This window comes from Oncorhynchus kisutch, linkage group LG19 (genome assembly GCF_002021735.2).
Source record: "Oncorhynchus kisutch isolate 150728-3 linkage group LG19, Okis_V2, whole genome shotgun sequence".
Lineage (NCBI taxonomy): Eukaryota > Metazoa > Chordata > Actinopteri > Salmoniformes > Salmonidae > Oncorhynchus > Oncorhynchus kisutch.
The window spans coordinates 35158414-35172960 of NC_034192.2; the positions used below are offsets into that span (position 1 = coordinate 35158414).

The 14547-nt window shown below is 45.0% G+C and overlaps 2 protein-coding genes across 2 annotated transcripts in view; one reads left to right on the forward strand and one right to left on the reverse strand.

Moving 5' to 3' along the window:
• Nucleotides 1-14547, forward strand: part of mrpl11 (mitochondrial ribosomal protein L11) — a 53718-nt gene that overhangs the window by 24469 nt on the left and 14702 nt on the right. Inside the window, exon 2 of the mRNA XM_020452666.2 lies at nt 2497-2653. Coding sequence (XP_020308255.1) covers nt 2531-2653 — 123 coding nt within the window. The 5' untranslated portion in view covers nt 2497-2530. The remainder of the gene's footprint in view (nt 1-2496; nt 2654-14547) is intronic.
• On the reverse strand, nt 5386-10517 carry LOC109864498 (transmembrane protein 121-like). Its single transcript, XM_020452339.2, has 2 exons — nt 9808-10517; nt 5386-6922 (listed from the first exon to the last, which is right to left on the reverse strand). The coding sequence occupies exon 2, from the start codon at nt 6918-6920 to the stop codon at nt 5865-5867; it is 1056 nt and encodes a 351-aa protein (XP_020307928.1). The 5' UTR covers nt 6921-6922; nt 9808-10517; the 3' UTR covers nt 5386-5864.

Here is a 14547-nt window from a genome sequence, read left to right on the forward strand (position 1 = left end):
AGGGAACTGCTGTTTTCATTATTCATACTCTGGAGTTGTGGTGTATCCACAGTGGTACTTGAGAAGACTCCATGAGACCATAGGCTTACTGGTCAAATGCACATGAGGGGATACTTCAGGGGTACTCCGAGCAGAGCAATTTAAATTCATTTGGTGGTACAGTAACCGAAAAAGGTTGTGAACCACTGCATTAAAGCATGACACCTAATTTCCGCATACTACAAATGTATACTGAACTAAAATAAAAACGCAACATGTAAAGTGTTGGTCCCATGTTTCATGAGCTGAAATAAAAGATTCTAGACACTTAACATATGCACAAAAAGCTTATGTCGATCAAATTTAGTGCATATGTGTTTACATCCCTGTTAGTGATCATTTCTCCATTGCCAAGATAATCCATCCACCTGACAGGTCTGGCATATCAAGAATGATTAAACAGCATGATCATTATACAGGTGCACCTTGTGCTGGGTACAATAAAAGACCACTCTAAAATGTGCAGTTTTTTCAAAAAACACAATGCCTCAGATGTCTCAAGTTGAGAGAGCATGCAATTGGCATGCTGACTGCAGGAATGTCCACCAGAGCTGTTGACAGAGAATTGAATGTTAATTTCTCTACCATAAATCTCTTCCAATGTCGTTTTAGAGAAAATGGCATTACGTCAAACTGACCTTACAACCGCTGACCACATTTAACTAGGCCAGCCCAGGACCTTCACATCCAGCTTACACATCCAGCTTACTCCAGCTTACTCACCTGCGGGATCGTCGGAGACCAGCCACCTGGACAGCTGATGAAACCGAGGAATATTTCTGTCTGTAGTAAAGTCCTTTTTTGGGGGAAAACAAATTTTGATTGGCTGGGCCCAGCCCCTGCACAGTCATGTGAAATCCATAGATTTTGACCTAATTCATGTATTTCAATTGATTGATTTCCTTATGAACTGTAACTCAGTCATATCGTTGAAATTGTTGCATGTTGCTTTTCATTATTTTTAAGTATAATTCCCAAATTATACAAATTACACATTCACTGCCATTCCTAATTTATTTTCTATTATGTGGTAACATAATTCCACATCTTGCCTTGTATTTCACCCGCTGGTCAATGTGTGTTGGCTTTTGTGTATCTCAGGTTGAATACCATTCTAAGGCAGTTTGTCAGTTTCAGCACTCGTGCTATTTCTTTGGTCATTGCGCATTGCTTTTTTCCCAACCTGAAATTGGGGAGATTACCTTGCTCGTTGATGCATGCTGGACTCCTCTCGATTTCTGACTTGTTCACAAATCGATTTAAACTGCTACATGATTCTTTAACAGTGGAGTTGCAAGTTAGATGAGTAGCACAAAATTGACTGCTGAAATGTAGTGGCAGACGTGAGATACATTTTATAGGCAAGGGGTAGAGTTTCATTCTTAAAACTTAAAGGGTATTTGTTGCCCCAAAGTTAGCCAACCAGCTTAATGCCATTTAACATGTTTTACAAAGCCCCACAATTATTTTTCACTTCAACAACTGCAGCTACAATACATACAACCACAACTTCTTATTGGAAAAGTTTCTGCTACTTTGAAACACCAAAGCGCTCAGCTGTATCTTTTCAATTGTTTCTGCTCTTCATCTCTTCTTAATCTAATTGGTTACCCTCTGTTGCCCAAACTGAATTGTTTTTAGGTCTCCTCTCCACTCCTTTGAAGCTGTAACTTCTATTGAATGCGGGTCTCACCCAATATCACCTGGCTAAACCTTAAAATTCCCTACTTGTCTCTTGTCTACACCCATTGATCTCTGGATTTTTACAGCTGTGGTATTTTCCAAGTGGGGATTACAGTCTACAGGCTTGCTATTTATGTGTTCTGCCTCCTTCCGTGGAGCAGAGCCAAGAGTTCAGCCCACTCTCCTCACTCCACTAACGACTGGTAATTTGGTAAATGCATTTGAAGGTGGAATGAAAAAGACCCCTCACTGTGGAGTGATGATGCCTCCAACTCCTTTTTATTAATTCTGTCACTTATCCGCCTGACCGTGTCTTGGCTGTGTTCCAAATGACCCCTGACCTCTGCTGGTGGGGGCTATGCAAAAATCAGTATAGAAAGACATGGTGGCTATAAGTCATACAGGCTACTGTGGTTCTATACTCTACACTGCTCTGGTAGTGGTATCAGATTAGATGCAGTGGAGAAAGTCCTCATCCCAAGGCCTATATTTTCATTCAGACACTTACTGATCCACATCACAAACGCCCTTCAGGAGACCAGGTGACTCTCGCAGGGAGATCGAATGCAAAGATTTGTTTAATTACTCGACTGCTACGAAATAGAAAACCAGGGTTTAGCCCAGGGGTATATCCTATCGATTTGGACTGTGTGGGATATTTTTATGAACCCAGCATGTTTGTAAATTAGTTGTTTAAAAGTGTCTTTGGTGGGTGAAGTTGATAGCCTTTTCTGCTCAGGTTTCTAACTCTGTAGTCTCTGTTTCTCCTTACAGACGGGCGGATAGAGAGCGATCGAGACAGACCACGATGTCCAAGATCTCCAAGGCCGCTAAGGCCGTGAAGAAGGTGGACATGGGGGGTGTGATCCGGGCCATTGTGAGGTCAGGGCAGGCTGCCCCCGGACCACCTCTGGGTCCTGTCCTGGGACAGGTAAACTCCCTGTTCAACTTCCCTTCCTGTCTCTCCTATTCTATTTTCTTCAAAACAAAAAGAGAAACATAGTGTCAAGTTCTTTACACGTCTCCTCTTGAATGTCTTCGAGTGTCAGGCTCTTGTGCGTCATCGGTTGGCAGTTGCGCTTAAAATATACTTGTAAGTTCCAGACAAAAATAAGTGGTGTTGGTGCCTTTTGAGAGCTGAACCATGTTGAATGATTTAGATTCCCTTCTGTTAAGTGTATCCCTCTCCCACACAGTGTGTTGAAGAGCCCAGGAAAAGATGAAGAGTGTGGTAATGAGGTGAGATGGGTTGCGTCCAGGCAAAGCCCAGCTGTATGTCTGAAGGGACCCTCTTTTTAGAGTGGTTTGGTATGCCATTGTTGCGGCGCACCGTGCGAGTGTGTGTTTCTTTGCTGCCTTGCTCCATCAAGCTCTGAGTGTGTATGTGGTAGGCTAAATTGTAAATAAATGCCAGTCGGCAGCCGATCTGCTTTAGGCACCGGCCTTTTGGCCCTAATCTTCCCTCTCTCCTTGTTTTTTTTCCCTTCCTCTCCTCTGTCTAACCACCCCTGACAGAGGGAGCACAAAGAGGTAGGTTGCCTGTCGGCCGCAGGGCATATTTAAACAAACGAGAGCAATAAAAGGGCGAACGGGAGACAAAAGGGAGAACCTGACGGCTTTGGTGGGGGAGAAGTAATTACAGTCCAGAGTGAAATTAGCACACCCCAATGGAGGCGAGTAAAGAGGGAGAGGAGGAGGAAAGAAGAGCGGCGCCACTATATCTTCGGAACCTCAGGAAAATGCTGAGGGTTGTACATGGGGCTTAACAGGTGTAACAAATCCAAGGAAGTAGTCATTTGCTGAAGCGGCGGCTGATGTAGTTCCTGCCGTTATATTTGAAATATGAGACAAGTTGCCCAACGGGGAGGGCATCCACAATGTGTAGTGTTTGAAATGGAGAGTGAGTGAGAGATGAAAGAGCGCGAGACGGAGAAGCAGACTCCCAGCCTACTCTAGTTCACATCCCTGCCGATTCTCTCAGAACTACAGAGAAACTCCCTGGAGGAATGGCCTTACTGCGCGTGTGTGTGTCAGGGTTGGGCTCAATTCAGAATTTTGGAATTGACTCCTGATATGGAATGGGTTTAGGTAGTATAGGTTTTAGGAGTATACGTAGACGCAACATACTACAAAAACAACATCCTACACTTCCACACCTCATCCCCAGGGGGCAGCAGCAACCAACCGGGTCAAGGGCTATGCTTTGCTAGGAAGCCTTGATGAGCACGTTAGGTGCTGCCAATTAAGGTGATTGACTGTCAATGTCCCAGCTGGGACATCTGAGGTTGATGGCCACTAGGCCTATCGTTTTTTTTTTTGTCTTTTAGTTTGGGCATGCCTTTTGATATTTGTTCCTTTTTATAACAGTTTGATCCACCATCTGAACAAATAATAATCTGCTTGGACTGGCTGACCAAGAGGTCAAGAGAGACGAGCTGGTGTCTCCTGGGTAAATGCATTCAATACCTGGTCACATACGCTTGTTTGTCACATTAATGGACACGTCAAGTCAGATTACTGAACCGTTAGGCAAGCCCAGAACCATTATCGAGCACCGTGTTCACAGTTGGCTGTCTAATCGGTTTCGTAACACTCCCATTCAACTCCAGTTGAAATTCTAATTAGAATTGGCGACCCCGCAGGATGCAACAATTCGGTTTGAGTGACATGAAGTAAAATTTAATTCAGTGCAATTCAAAGAAATGAATCTCAGTCATAGAACATGAGTTTAATTGAATCTGATGGGTCACACTTTCAGATAGTAAAGAATATCACTTTTCTCTGTAAACAATGTTCATGGACAGTTTTTGTACTTTTTTAAATTTTATTTAGTGCTTAGAATAGCCAATTTATGTTTCCACCAACCAATTTAATTTGTTTGGCTTCTTTTTTGAAGGCCTCAGGTGAACTTGAAGGTTAAACTAATGCATTCTGGGAAATGTCACTCACCCCCCCCCCCCCCATATTGAACAACATTTAAGGGATTAATGAAATATGCCTTTAGAATATTAGCATACATGTTTTGTTTTCCTCATTGATTCACTTTGAGAATGTTCAATTCTATTTTTTTTCATTCAAATTGCAATTCTGTATCCTGCTAACTACTTTAACTCTAATTCAAGAATTTAATTGGAATTTGAGGCATTCTCAATTCAATTCTGAATTGAGCCCAACCCTGGTGTGTTAGCGCATTCTGTAAATATGCCCTGTAAACCAAGTATAAAGCTATCTAAGCTATTAGCATTTAGACAAATGGGCCCCAATTTCAATTAATAATAGCATTAATGGGTAGAGCGGAGGCAGACTGGGTGCGGAGTGCATTAGGAACCGCTGATGGAGATTGAATAGACCCTTGCCTATCCTCAGAACAGCACTTCCTCTCACACACACCCTAGCCCATCTGCAGGCTCCCCTGTTGAAACATTCAAGTCAGACTAGCAGACAAATGGCTGGCTGAAGGATCACTATATGCCTATCAGGACTGGTGCTACTGGTTAAATTGTGATTATATGATAGCTTTTCCTCTCTGTCCTCATAGCACATTACGCTGCTGCACTGCCTGCCTCAGATGTGCAGAGAGTTGGACAGCTAGTATGTCCCCTAGCTGTGATTGATCGACCTATGATCCTGTTTTCTCCATTTGTGGTGACAGGCTGCCAATACCCTCCTACACATGGCCAATAAAGTGTCGGAGCCTGGGAGAATGAAAAACTTTATTTCAGTTTGTAAGCTGTCCTGGAGGTGTCGCTGACAACAGCGGTGGAAGAGCTTTCACAGGAAACACACTGACAAACACCACGGGATTATGTCCCATATGACACCAATGTCTGTGTGGAACCAGTACTAATTGTAGCTCCTTGGAAAACAATGCAGTTCTTCGCTTTACATTTCTCACGCCACCCCAGCCCTCTCTCAAATACTACAAGCGTCCGGGACCCAGGGGATGGATAAATCATCCCTTTAACCAAAGTGAGCTAATTGGATGAGTTACTGCTGTGATTGCCTGGGTTGGTTGCCTGTGGTTTTTAGTTTCTGTCTCAGTGTGTGAGGCCAACCGTCTTCAGTGCTAAATGCTTCCCTGACCTGGGAGCTCTGATGAGCTTGACGGCTGATGCCGAGCTGTCTTTCTCTCTGGTCAGTTTCTAGAGTTCATGGGAGATGGAGGGGCCCATTGAGGTCTCTGTGGGATCCAGACTGACGTGGGACAGGGAGTAACCGTGGCTGTGGGAGTGGGACGGTATGTGGTAGCGGGAGGGCGGCCCAGGGGTGGTTTTGCCTGTGGCTAGTTCCTCCGTCTGCTCTGAGCTCTGTGTTGCCAGGGTGGATTCCCCCCCTGCCTCTGCTCCATCCCCAGCCCCCATCCCTCTGTCCCCACCCTGCTTGTGCCTCTCCCAGGCTGAGCTCAGCTTCACAGCCAGGGCCAGCAGGTTCTTCCCCAGGAACACTGTCGAGACCCGGGGGTCCCGGTACCACAGCATGCCCGTTCCCCTGAGGGCCAGTGTGAACACGTTGATGGTGACCAGGCTGAGCCAGGGGTACAGGGGCTCCTTACGTGCCCCCCTCTGTCCCGGCATGGCGGCGGCCCCCAGCTCTGTGAGGGCCACACAGGGCAGCAGCAGCAGCAGGGCGTAGCAGTAGAAGAACACCAGGCCTTCGGCCCACAGGGGCACCCTCAGGTCAGTGGACCCTGCATGGGCTTCCCACAGCCCGGCCTGCAGGTCCAGAACGTCCAGCAGGTCCACCACCACCCAGAGCAGCCTCCCTCGCACCTCCTGCTTCCTTCGCATTGGCGTCATGTTGTCAGCCCCAGTCAGGATGAGGAACAGGGAAGGAAGGCAGATAGACAGCAGCAGGGTGAGTGTCTTCCTGGCCAAGGGGTCAGGTGGCCGACGTTCCGTCCGGTAGTTCTGGCAGACGAAGAAGAGTTTGAGCTGGAGCAGGGACAGGAAGAGGAACCAGAGGGCGTTGGCGAAGCCGCGGCGGGGGGAGAGCGCCTCCGACACCACGCCCGCCGACACAAACCGCAGCGCCAGCAGGAAGCCCAGGTCACCTAGCAGCACGGCGGCGCATGGCCACACGCTGGGCCCTGCCTTGCCGCGGGCTCCCAGCATGCTCTGCTCCAGCAGGTAGAGGTCGACCACTGCCATTGTGCTCACTGTGACCAGGGTTGATACGCACACCTGGGGCGTAGGCACCATGCCTGGGAGAAGAAACAGAAAGATGACAAGTCAAGACAAAATGTACTATATTCAGAAGAATGGCTTTAGACTATGTCCTCATTCACCAATGAGAATTTCACTTGCATGATAGACCATCTTTCTTCAAGATGCTTGCTTACCTAACAGTGATGCCAGTCATACTTTGCTTGTTGCTATGGATAAATATCATTTTAATGCCAATTCAGCGGTGAGCTTTTCCATCTTTCAGTCAGAGGCTGTTCTTTCCTTGCATGCTGAGGAACTGTGTACATTTTCTCACTCCTCTGTAGATAAGTTATTTCAATGTGGCTCTTCAGCTATGTAAGTTTTAACCCTGCTCGGCACCTCAAAATTACCCAGGTTTTCTGCTGTGGCGTTTTGCTTGTGTGCCCTTACCTTATTCATTAATAATGAATTGTGTTGAAGTGCAGCCAGGCAGGCAGCTTGTCTACTTGTTTTCCTTGCTGTTTAGTCGGCCTCATTGTTGCTGCGTGCTGCAATCTTAAAGTCAGCGGAAAATTGCCTTCTCATTTGGGAGGAATATTAATAATGCTTCTCTTTAAGATTTGTTCTGAGGATGTTTTTTGACGGTAATTGCTTGCTTGTGTGTTCATGAACACATGTTTGTCACCGTGCGTGTGTCCCTGCGTGCAGGCCATTCTAATGGGCTCATTTGCCCATTTATGGAATACCAATGTGTACATTCTTTTGCGCGAAGCCATATTTTAAGTGGACTGTATAAAACCCCAGTATTGATTTGGGAGTGAGAAATGATCACCGATTTTTGTACGGTGAAATGCCTCTCCTTGACGTATTGAGGCTAAGAGACTGTAGCGTATGGTTCTCAGAGCAGACCCAGCCAGGAGCGCTGAGGAGAAGTGTTAGCCATCTGCCTACAGCACCACCAAGGGTGTCAACCACTCCACGGGATCGATGGCATTTTAATATGAAATCATTACCATCTCCAGATATGCCATAATGGCAACACTTGAGTCTGATCGAGCGAAACGATTGCGGGCTCTGTGGCCAGCGAGGAACAGATGAACAGATCTGCCTTTTAATAACGTGTGCTAACGTGTGCTCCTGATTGACGACAGGCATCAATCTTTTCAATGCAGCACTCATCTGAGCCCTGTCATCCAATGGCGCGAGAGAGACTGTCAGTGTCTGCAGGAGAGACTTGTGGGAGAGAGGGAATTGAAAGTAAGAGATTGATGCTCTTGGCTGTCCACATTCCTAATAAAGTATTACTACAACATAACAGTTCATAAATGAACTCAGCCTGGCAAGGAGGGGAGATGAGCGCAGGATGGAAGGTAAAGTGAGGAAGACGAAGTGGCAGACAGAATTTGGTGGGAAAAAAATACATGGTTTCTTACGTGAACTCTGAGATCCGAAGAAATGAAATGAATTACTACTTCTTGTGGAACAGATAAGTGAAAAATGGATGACTGAGGAAACAACCTAGACTGACTGATCCTCCGAGGGGCATGGTGAAGAAGAGGAGGAGCCCAGACGTCAGAATCACTCATATATGATTATCAGATGATGATTTTTTTTTTTTCGCTGCAACCCACAACCTGATTTGTCATTGCTGGAAGTGAATAGATTCAAGTGTATCAATTCGCTGACTTCGAGAATATTGGAATTGAAAATGGTGCTTTAGCTGAACAACCCCCCCCCCCCCCCCCCTGCCGTCAGAGGCGGGAGAAAGGTAATCTGCCACCCCAGATGGTGTGTTTTTTTTGCCTTTCTCATTCCCACCACGCCTCTTGGCGATTCCATATGCGTCTAAAATTGTACCCTGGAACCCCGGCGTTCCTCTGTCAGCCTGTGTTTGTGTTACGGCTTGACAACACACCCAATTGATTCTGTTCTGAGTGAGCGTGCCGGATGACGGCTATGTGTGTGTGTCCACTCTGCTCATCAATAATGACCAAATTCATCATCACTATGATTAGAAATGGATACTGTAGCTGATTCATGCTTTTCCACTGCACCGGTAAGGAAAGGGCCTGGGAAGGTGGACAGGTAAATGATTTGCTTGGGATTTCTCAGACCAAGGTGTGTGATAGGGCACAAATAAAGACTACTTTATTGTGTGGTGGAGAAAGGAGTGTTTTCACCAATTACCCAGGGTAATCTGTTATGGCTTTCGAATTGCCTCCCTCACACACACACACACACACACACACACACACACACACACACACACACACACACACACGTATCATTTTGAAATCAGGCTCACCTCCTTGTTTGTCACTTGTGTTTTTCTCTTTATATTGGAGGTCTACCAGGTGTGCTGGGCTGAAGGTAAAAGGAATATGAATTGCTCTATAATTCATTATAAAAACATTCTGCCTGGAATGTTTGTCTTACTACAAACTAAATCAAATGCTTGCTTGTACCAGCAAGGTATTTGCGAGTGAGACTGAGAGGACTGCTTATTAGAGAGAAAGAGGTGATTAGGTGTATGCAATTAAACTGGATGAATGAATGGGGGTTAAATCTGTATAAGTCTAATGGACAATCCCGTCTAATCCTGGTGACTGAGTTGCCCTTGAGCAGTAACATCTGATGTCTCGAAGCGTTTGTAAACCTGTGGGAACAGCTATTATAGGATTTTACACGTGTAGGGGGTGAATATGTGTTGGTGCATGTCCTCCAAATGTAATTTATTTTCCATGATAATTTCAACAGATCTGTTTTAAATCCCCTCTCTATGGGGATTTTGTCTTCCATTATGTTGATGCAGCCCCCAAAAATGTAACCATCTAATCATCTAGTCTTATGCAAAAATGTGATGCACCACCTGTTACATAATGACCTTTTTTATTAGTAGATGCATACATAATTCAACTCTTTGAAAGTGGGGGATAGTTACCCAAAGCATGCGTTCTTGCTTTGCCTCTCCACCTGGCTTGATTGAGATCCACTTCGTCTATTAGTAGAAGTCGAATGGTCCCTGGATGAACACGAAGGTCCAAACTGATTCCTTACATCGATTGCTTTGTTTGTTATATGTCCCAAAATATTTGAAAAGGCTCCCTCTCTGCTATGATGGTCTTATCCTGTTAAACAGGGAAAAGTAATTGCCCTCTGTCGATCTTTGAGTTTGTCCAAATTAAGTTCACATTTAAGCAGTCAAGACTCTTTTCTTTCTTCTGAGTCGGTCAAATAAGCTTGTCATTTTGCTAAATTATTCCACGGTCACCGCGGCTGCAGAATTCTCCATCTCTCAGTATTTCCGTCCTGAATTTGACACTTCGGGTCTGTCAGCCGAAGATCCAGTGAGTCACGAAGGAGCTGTGCGGGCTTATTGGCCGTGCTCTGAGCTGTCGAAGTCGCTCAGAAGTGGAATACTGCTTGACGCGGAATCATTATCAGGAATAGACGACCCCCCCCCAAAAAAAAATATATATAATAATAATCCACATAAGGAAGTATCGGCTGTAAAGCAAACCTTGAGGACACGAGAGCCATGAATAAACTCACCAAGCCACTAGACTTTGATAGTGGTGTTCATTTGTAGGCAGGTTACGTGCTCTCAGCTCTCCCTCTCCTCCTCGCTCGTTCTCCCTGCTCAGCTCTCCCTCTCTTCCTTGCTCGTTCTCCCTGCTCAGCTCTCCTCTGCCACCTCCTCCTTTTTACCATCAGCTCAGCTGTATAACTTTAAGATCCAGACTGGAATGCATGAATATTTAGGAGCCCACGGTTATGTCCATCGGTTATGGTAATGATCATGATGCCACTTTGCTGAAATTATAACTAGCTTAATGGCTTTGTATTACATGGAAGTAGATTATGGCTTTGATTCCTCTGCCAGTAAAATATCAGATATACACAATGAACCCTTACTGAAATGTCACTCAGATATATGGAAGCAAGTAGAGCAAGAGATGCCTGTGGACACACTTCAAAACCATCCTGTCTTTTTGTTGTACTGTACATTTTAAACAGGTCCCAGTCGGCTGCAGTATAGCCTAAGGGTTTCCGAATGGATGGGTTTTAGTGTTGGAGAGATTGTTTTGATGGTCAAGGAGAGTATGTTTGCGTCACCTTGTCATTGTGTTCCGTTAAGTGCATAGGCAAATCAATCTCCACCTTCTCAGGGTCACATCTAAATTCAAAGACTCTCATTTGTCCCCTCTACCTCTTATTCTCTCTGTTCTCCGTGTGTGCGGGTCATCTCCAAGTGAGAGCTTTAGTCAGACCAGTGAGAAATGGGAAGGAGAGTCATATATTTCTTGTCACAATCAGCTACGCGCTCCACTGGCTTCCAGAGATTTCCATTCCCTGGGTTCAATTTGAGGTTTTTCCTCTATCCTTCTACTCTCCCGTTCTCTCTCCTTATGCCCTCCAGTTCCATTCACTCTACCTCTCTATCGTTCCTCCCTCACTCTCCCCCTTTTCCTTTGGTTCCCTGTGGGTGTGGTTGAAGGTCACCCGGCATTGGCTCTTTCAGCGTGGAGAGGCTGAGCAGGGTGGGAGGTGGGGACAGACAGACAGAGGGAGGGAGAGGGAAGGCAGCCTGTCCACAGCACTGCGCAGTCATCACTTCCCCTAGACATGATTGGGGAAGGATGTGGGCTAAGAGACCGTCCAAGATTCCTAAGGACTGATTGGTACCAAGCTGATGTCCACCAGTGGCAGAGGCCAACCACCACCGGGCCAGAATAGAATGCTGTGTCTCTCTCTCTGCTTTCATGTTTCCTTTCTGCCACTCCTCTAACTACTGCATAATTTAGTTTAATGTGGCAATACGAGTGCTTTCTAAATCAGTTATTTGAAATAAATTCATTAGGCCCTAATCTATGGACTTCACATGACTGGGCAGGGGCGCAGCCATGTGTGGGCCTGGGAGGGCATAGGCCCACCCACTTGGGAGCTATGCCCAGCTAATCAGAATGAGTTTTTCCCCACAAAAGGGCTTTATTACAGACAGAAATACTCCACAGTCCTCAGAAATACTCCTGGTCTCCGACGATCCCGCAGGTGAATAAGCCGAATGTGGGGGTCCTGGGCTGGCCTGGTTACATGTGGTCTGCAGTTGTGAGGCCAGTTGGACATACTGCTAAAATCTCTATAATTATGTTGGAGGTGACTTATGATAGAGAAATTGACGTTCAATTATCTGGCACTAGATCTGGTGGACATTCCTGCAGTCAGCATGCCAATTGAACACTCCTGCAAAACTTGCCATCTGTGGCATTGTGTTGTGACAAAACTGCGCATTTTAGAGTGGCCATTTATTGTTCCCAGGACAAGGTGCACCTGTGTAATGATCATGCTGCTAACAGGGATGTAAACAAATTTGTGCACATTGTTTGAGAGAGAAGCATTTTGTGTGTACAGAATATTTTTGGAATCTTTTATTTCAGATCATGAAACATGGGACCAGCACTTTACATGTTGTCAAAAAGAAAGGAGTACCAAGGCATTCTAAATATGATTAATAAAAATGTCTTTATTTGTATGGCATGTTCAATGGAAACAAAGATTTAAACTCCTTCTACTGTGCTGCTGCTTCTACTGCTGCTGCTACTGTACTACTACTAGTAGTAGCAGCATACTGCCACTTCATTCCAGTGAAACACTCAAGTCAATAGCCCTGTAATACAGTTCCTGGCTCTCACACTCGCTCCTCCAGAGTTCCTGATGCGTCTTGTTGATGCCTCCAGTAGACCATTCAGTCTGCTGCTGCCGCTACACATGATTAATCATGAGGCACACCACTGCCTCGCGTGTGAGGAGAACGTAATGGAGTTGAGAAATACCATGTTTTCTTTGCTATGATGTTAATCACCTTATTTTTTCTTTTGTCCTGCCCTGCTGCTCATCTGATTCAGCAGGTTCTCTGTAGTGTATAAACTGTCCAAGACCAGGCCAATATATACATCCTTCGAGGAGAGCGGTGTTGCTGGATGATGCTCACCCATTTCAATTGTTATGGAGATGAGCTCTTTGGGAGTTTGGCCAGCACTGTCTGTTGTCATCTTCCTTTGTCATTTGGAAAATGTGCTTGAAGTAGCCATTTCTATTTCAGTACGGTATTGTGTCAAGAGTTAGCTGTGACTCAGAGGACCTGTGCTGATATGTTTTTGTTGTCCTATTTTGCATACCATGAGACATCCATGTCTTCATCACTGGAAAAAGATAAACAAGTTGAGTTTGTCATTTAAAAGCTTACAAACAGGGTTGTTTGATGGATGTCATAGAATTCAAATGTAACTTTAAAGTTGTACCACAAAGATGATTGATGGTCAACACATCAGAGAATGTTGACTTGAATGGAAATATTTGTTAGTAATTAAAGTAAACATTTTAAATTTCAATGGTGCACCAACTAAATTGCAGTGGTCTGACTGAAGGGATTGGGCCATTCTAAAAATAATGTTTCTATGATTGAAATGACACCCACCCTGTATTCAAGAACGTGTCTCAACCGAGGGCAGGCACAACATTAACACGTGATGTGAAATGGTCTAAGCTACAACATGTGAATATAAAAATGGACATTTTTTTATTTTTTTTAATTTTTTTATACAACGCTTTTAAGTAATATCAAACTTGACCGTTTATCATTTCCAATGATGAAGACATGGATGTCTCGTAGTAGGGTGAGATCTGCAAAATGGGTCAACTTCGAGTACCTCGATCTAAATGTTTTGCCGTTCAGGTCTAAAAAGTCACTTTCTTGACACTTCTACCATTGGCAAACACGTATGGAATTTGTTTTTTAGGATCAATTTTTGTTGCAAAAGGGAAGCTGTCAAGTGATTGAATTCAAATGGATTTACCCATCAACGATTTGTTTCTGAAAGATACACATTAATATGACGTATTAGGACATTCGCTCTCCCTCTGATCGTCTTGTCAGGCTCAAATGAGGGTAGAGACACACCCATATATATGTGCCACAGGAGATACTCGTCTGTCTTCTTCCCTTGTTCACCTTGGTCAAATGAACCTTTTTCATTCAAAAATTGACGATGAACACTGTTCACACTGAACACTCAAACCTACCTCCCAGCCATCTCTTCCCCTGCTTTCTCTCTTTTCATCCTGGCCATATACACTCACAGCCACCCTGGCTCGCTCATGTCGGTGCTCGCTATATCTTGTTAAAAATAGTTAGCGAAGCTGAAAGGCCAATCACATTTTAACTTGAGGTGTGACAGAAAGAGTGGAGAATAGGGTGTCAAATCAAATCAGATTTTAATCACATATGCCTAATTGCGCTCTTAATTGTTTATCATAACCCTCTGATCTGGAAATAAATTGGAGCAATTACTCACTGCTGTCGCTGTGGAGTTAGACTGCTGAAATACCGCCGTAGATTAGCAGTTAATCCTGACGCACAGACAGGATCTCAGAGAAACTCTTTGAAGGTGCGGGAGTTAAATACTCCTTCCACTAGATAATGTGTCGGCCCGCCTTGGGTGATGGGCTGCTGCCATTTTGCACTCTGGAGCCTAATCAGTCATGGTGCAGGAGGAGAGGATTTAGCTGGCTGCTCGTCTCTTACTGTGGGATGATTAGATGTTCAGATGGAGTGGAGCAGGGCCAGGGTTGGCTATTTGACCAGGGTGCAAATGCTCAGTGTCTCTTCCGCGGCCGTCAG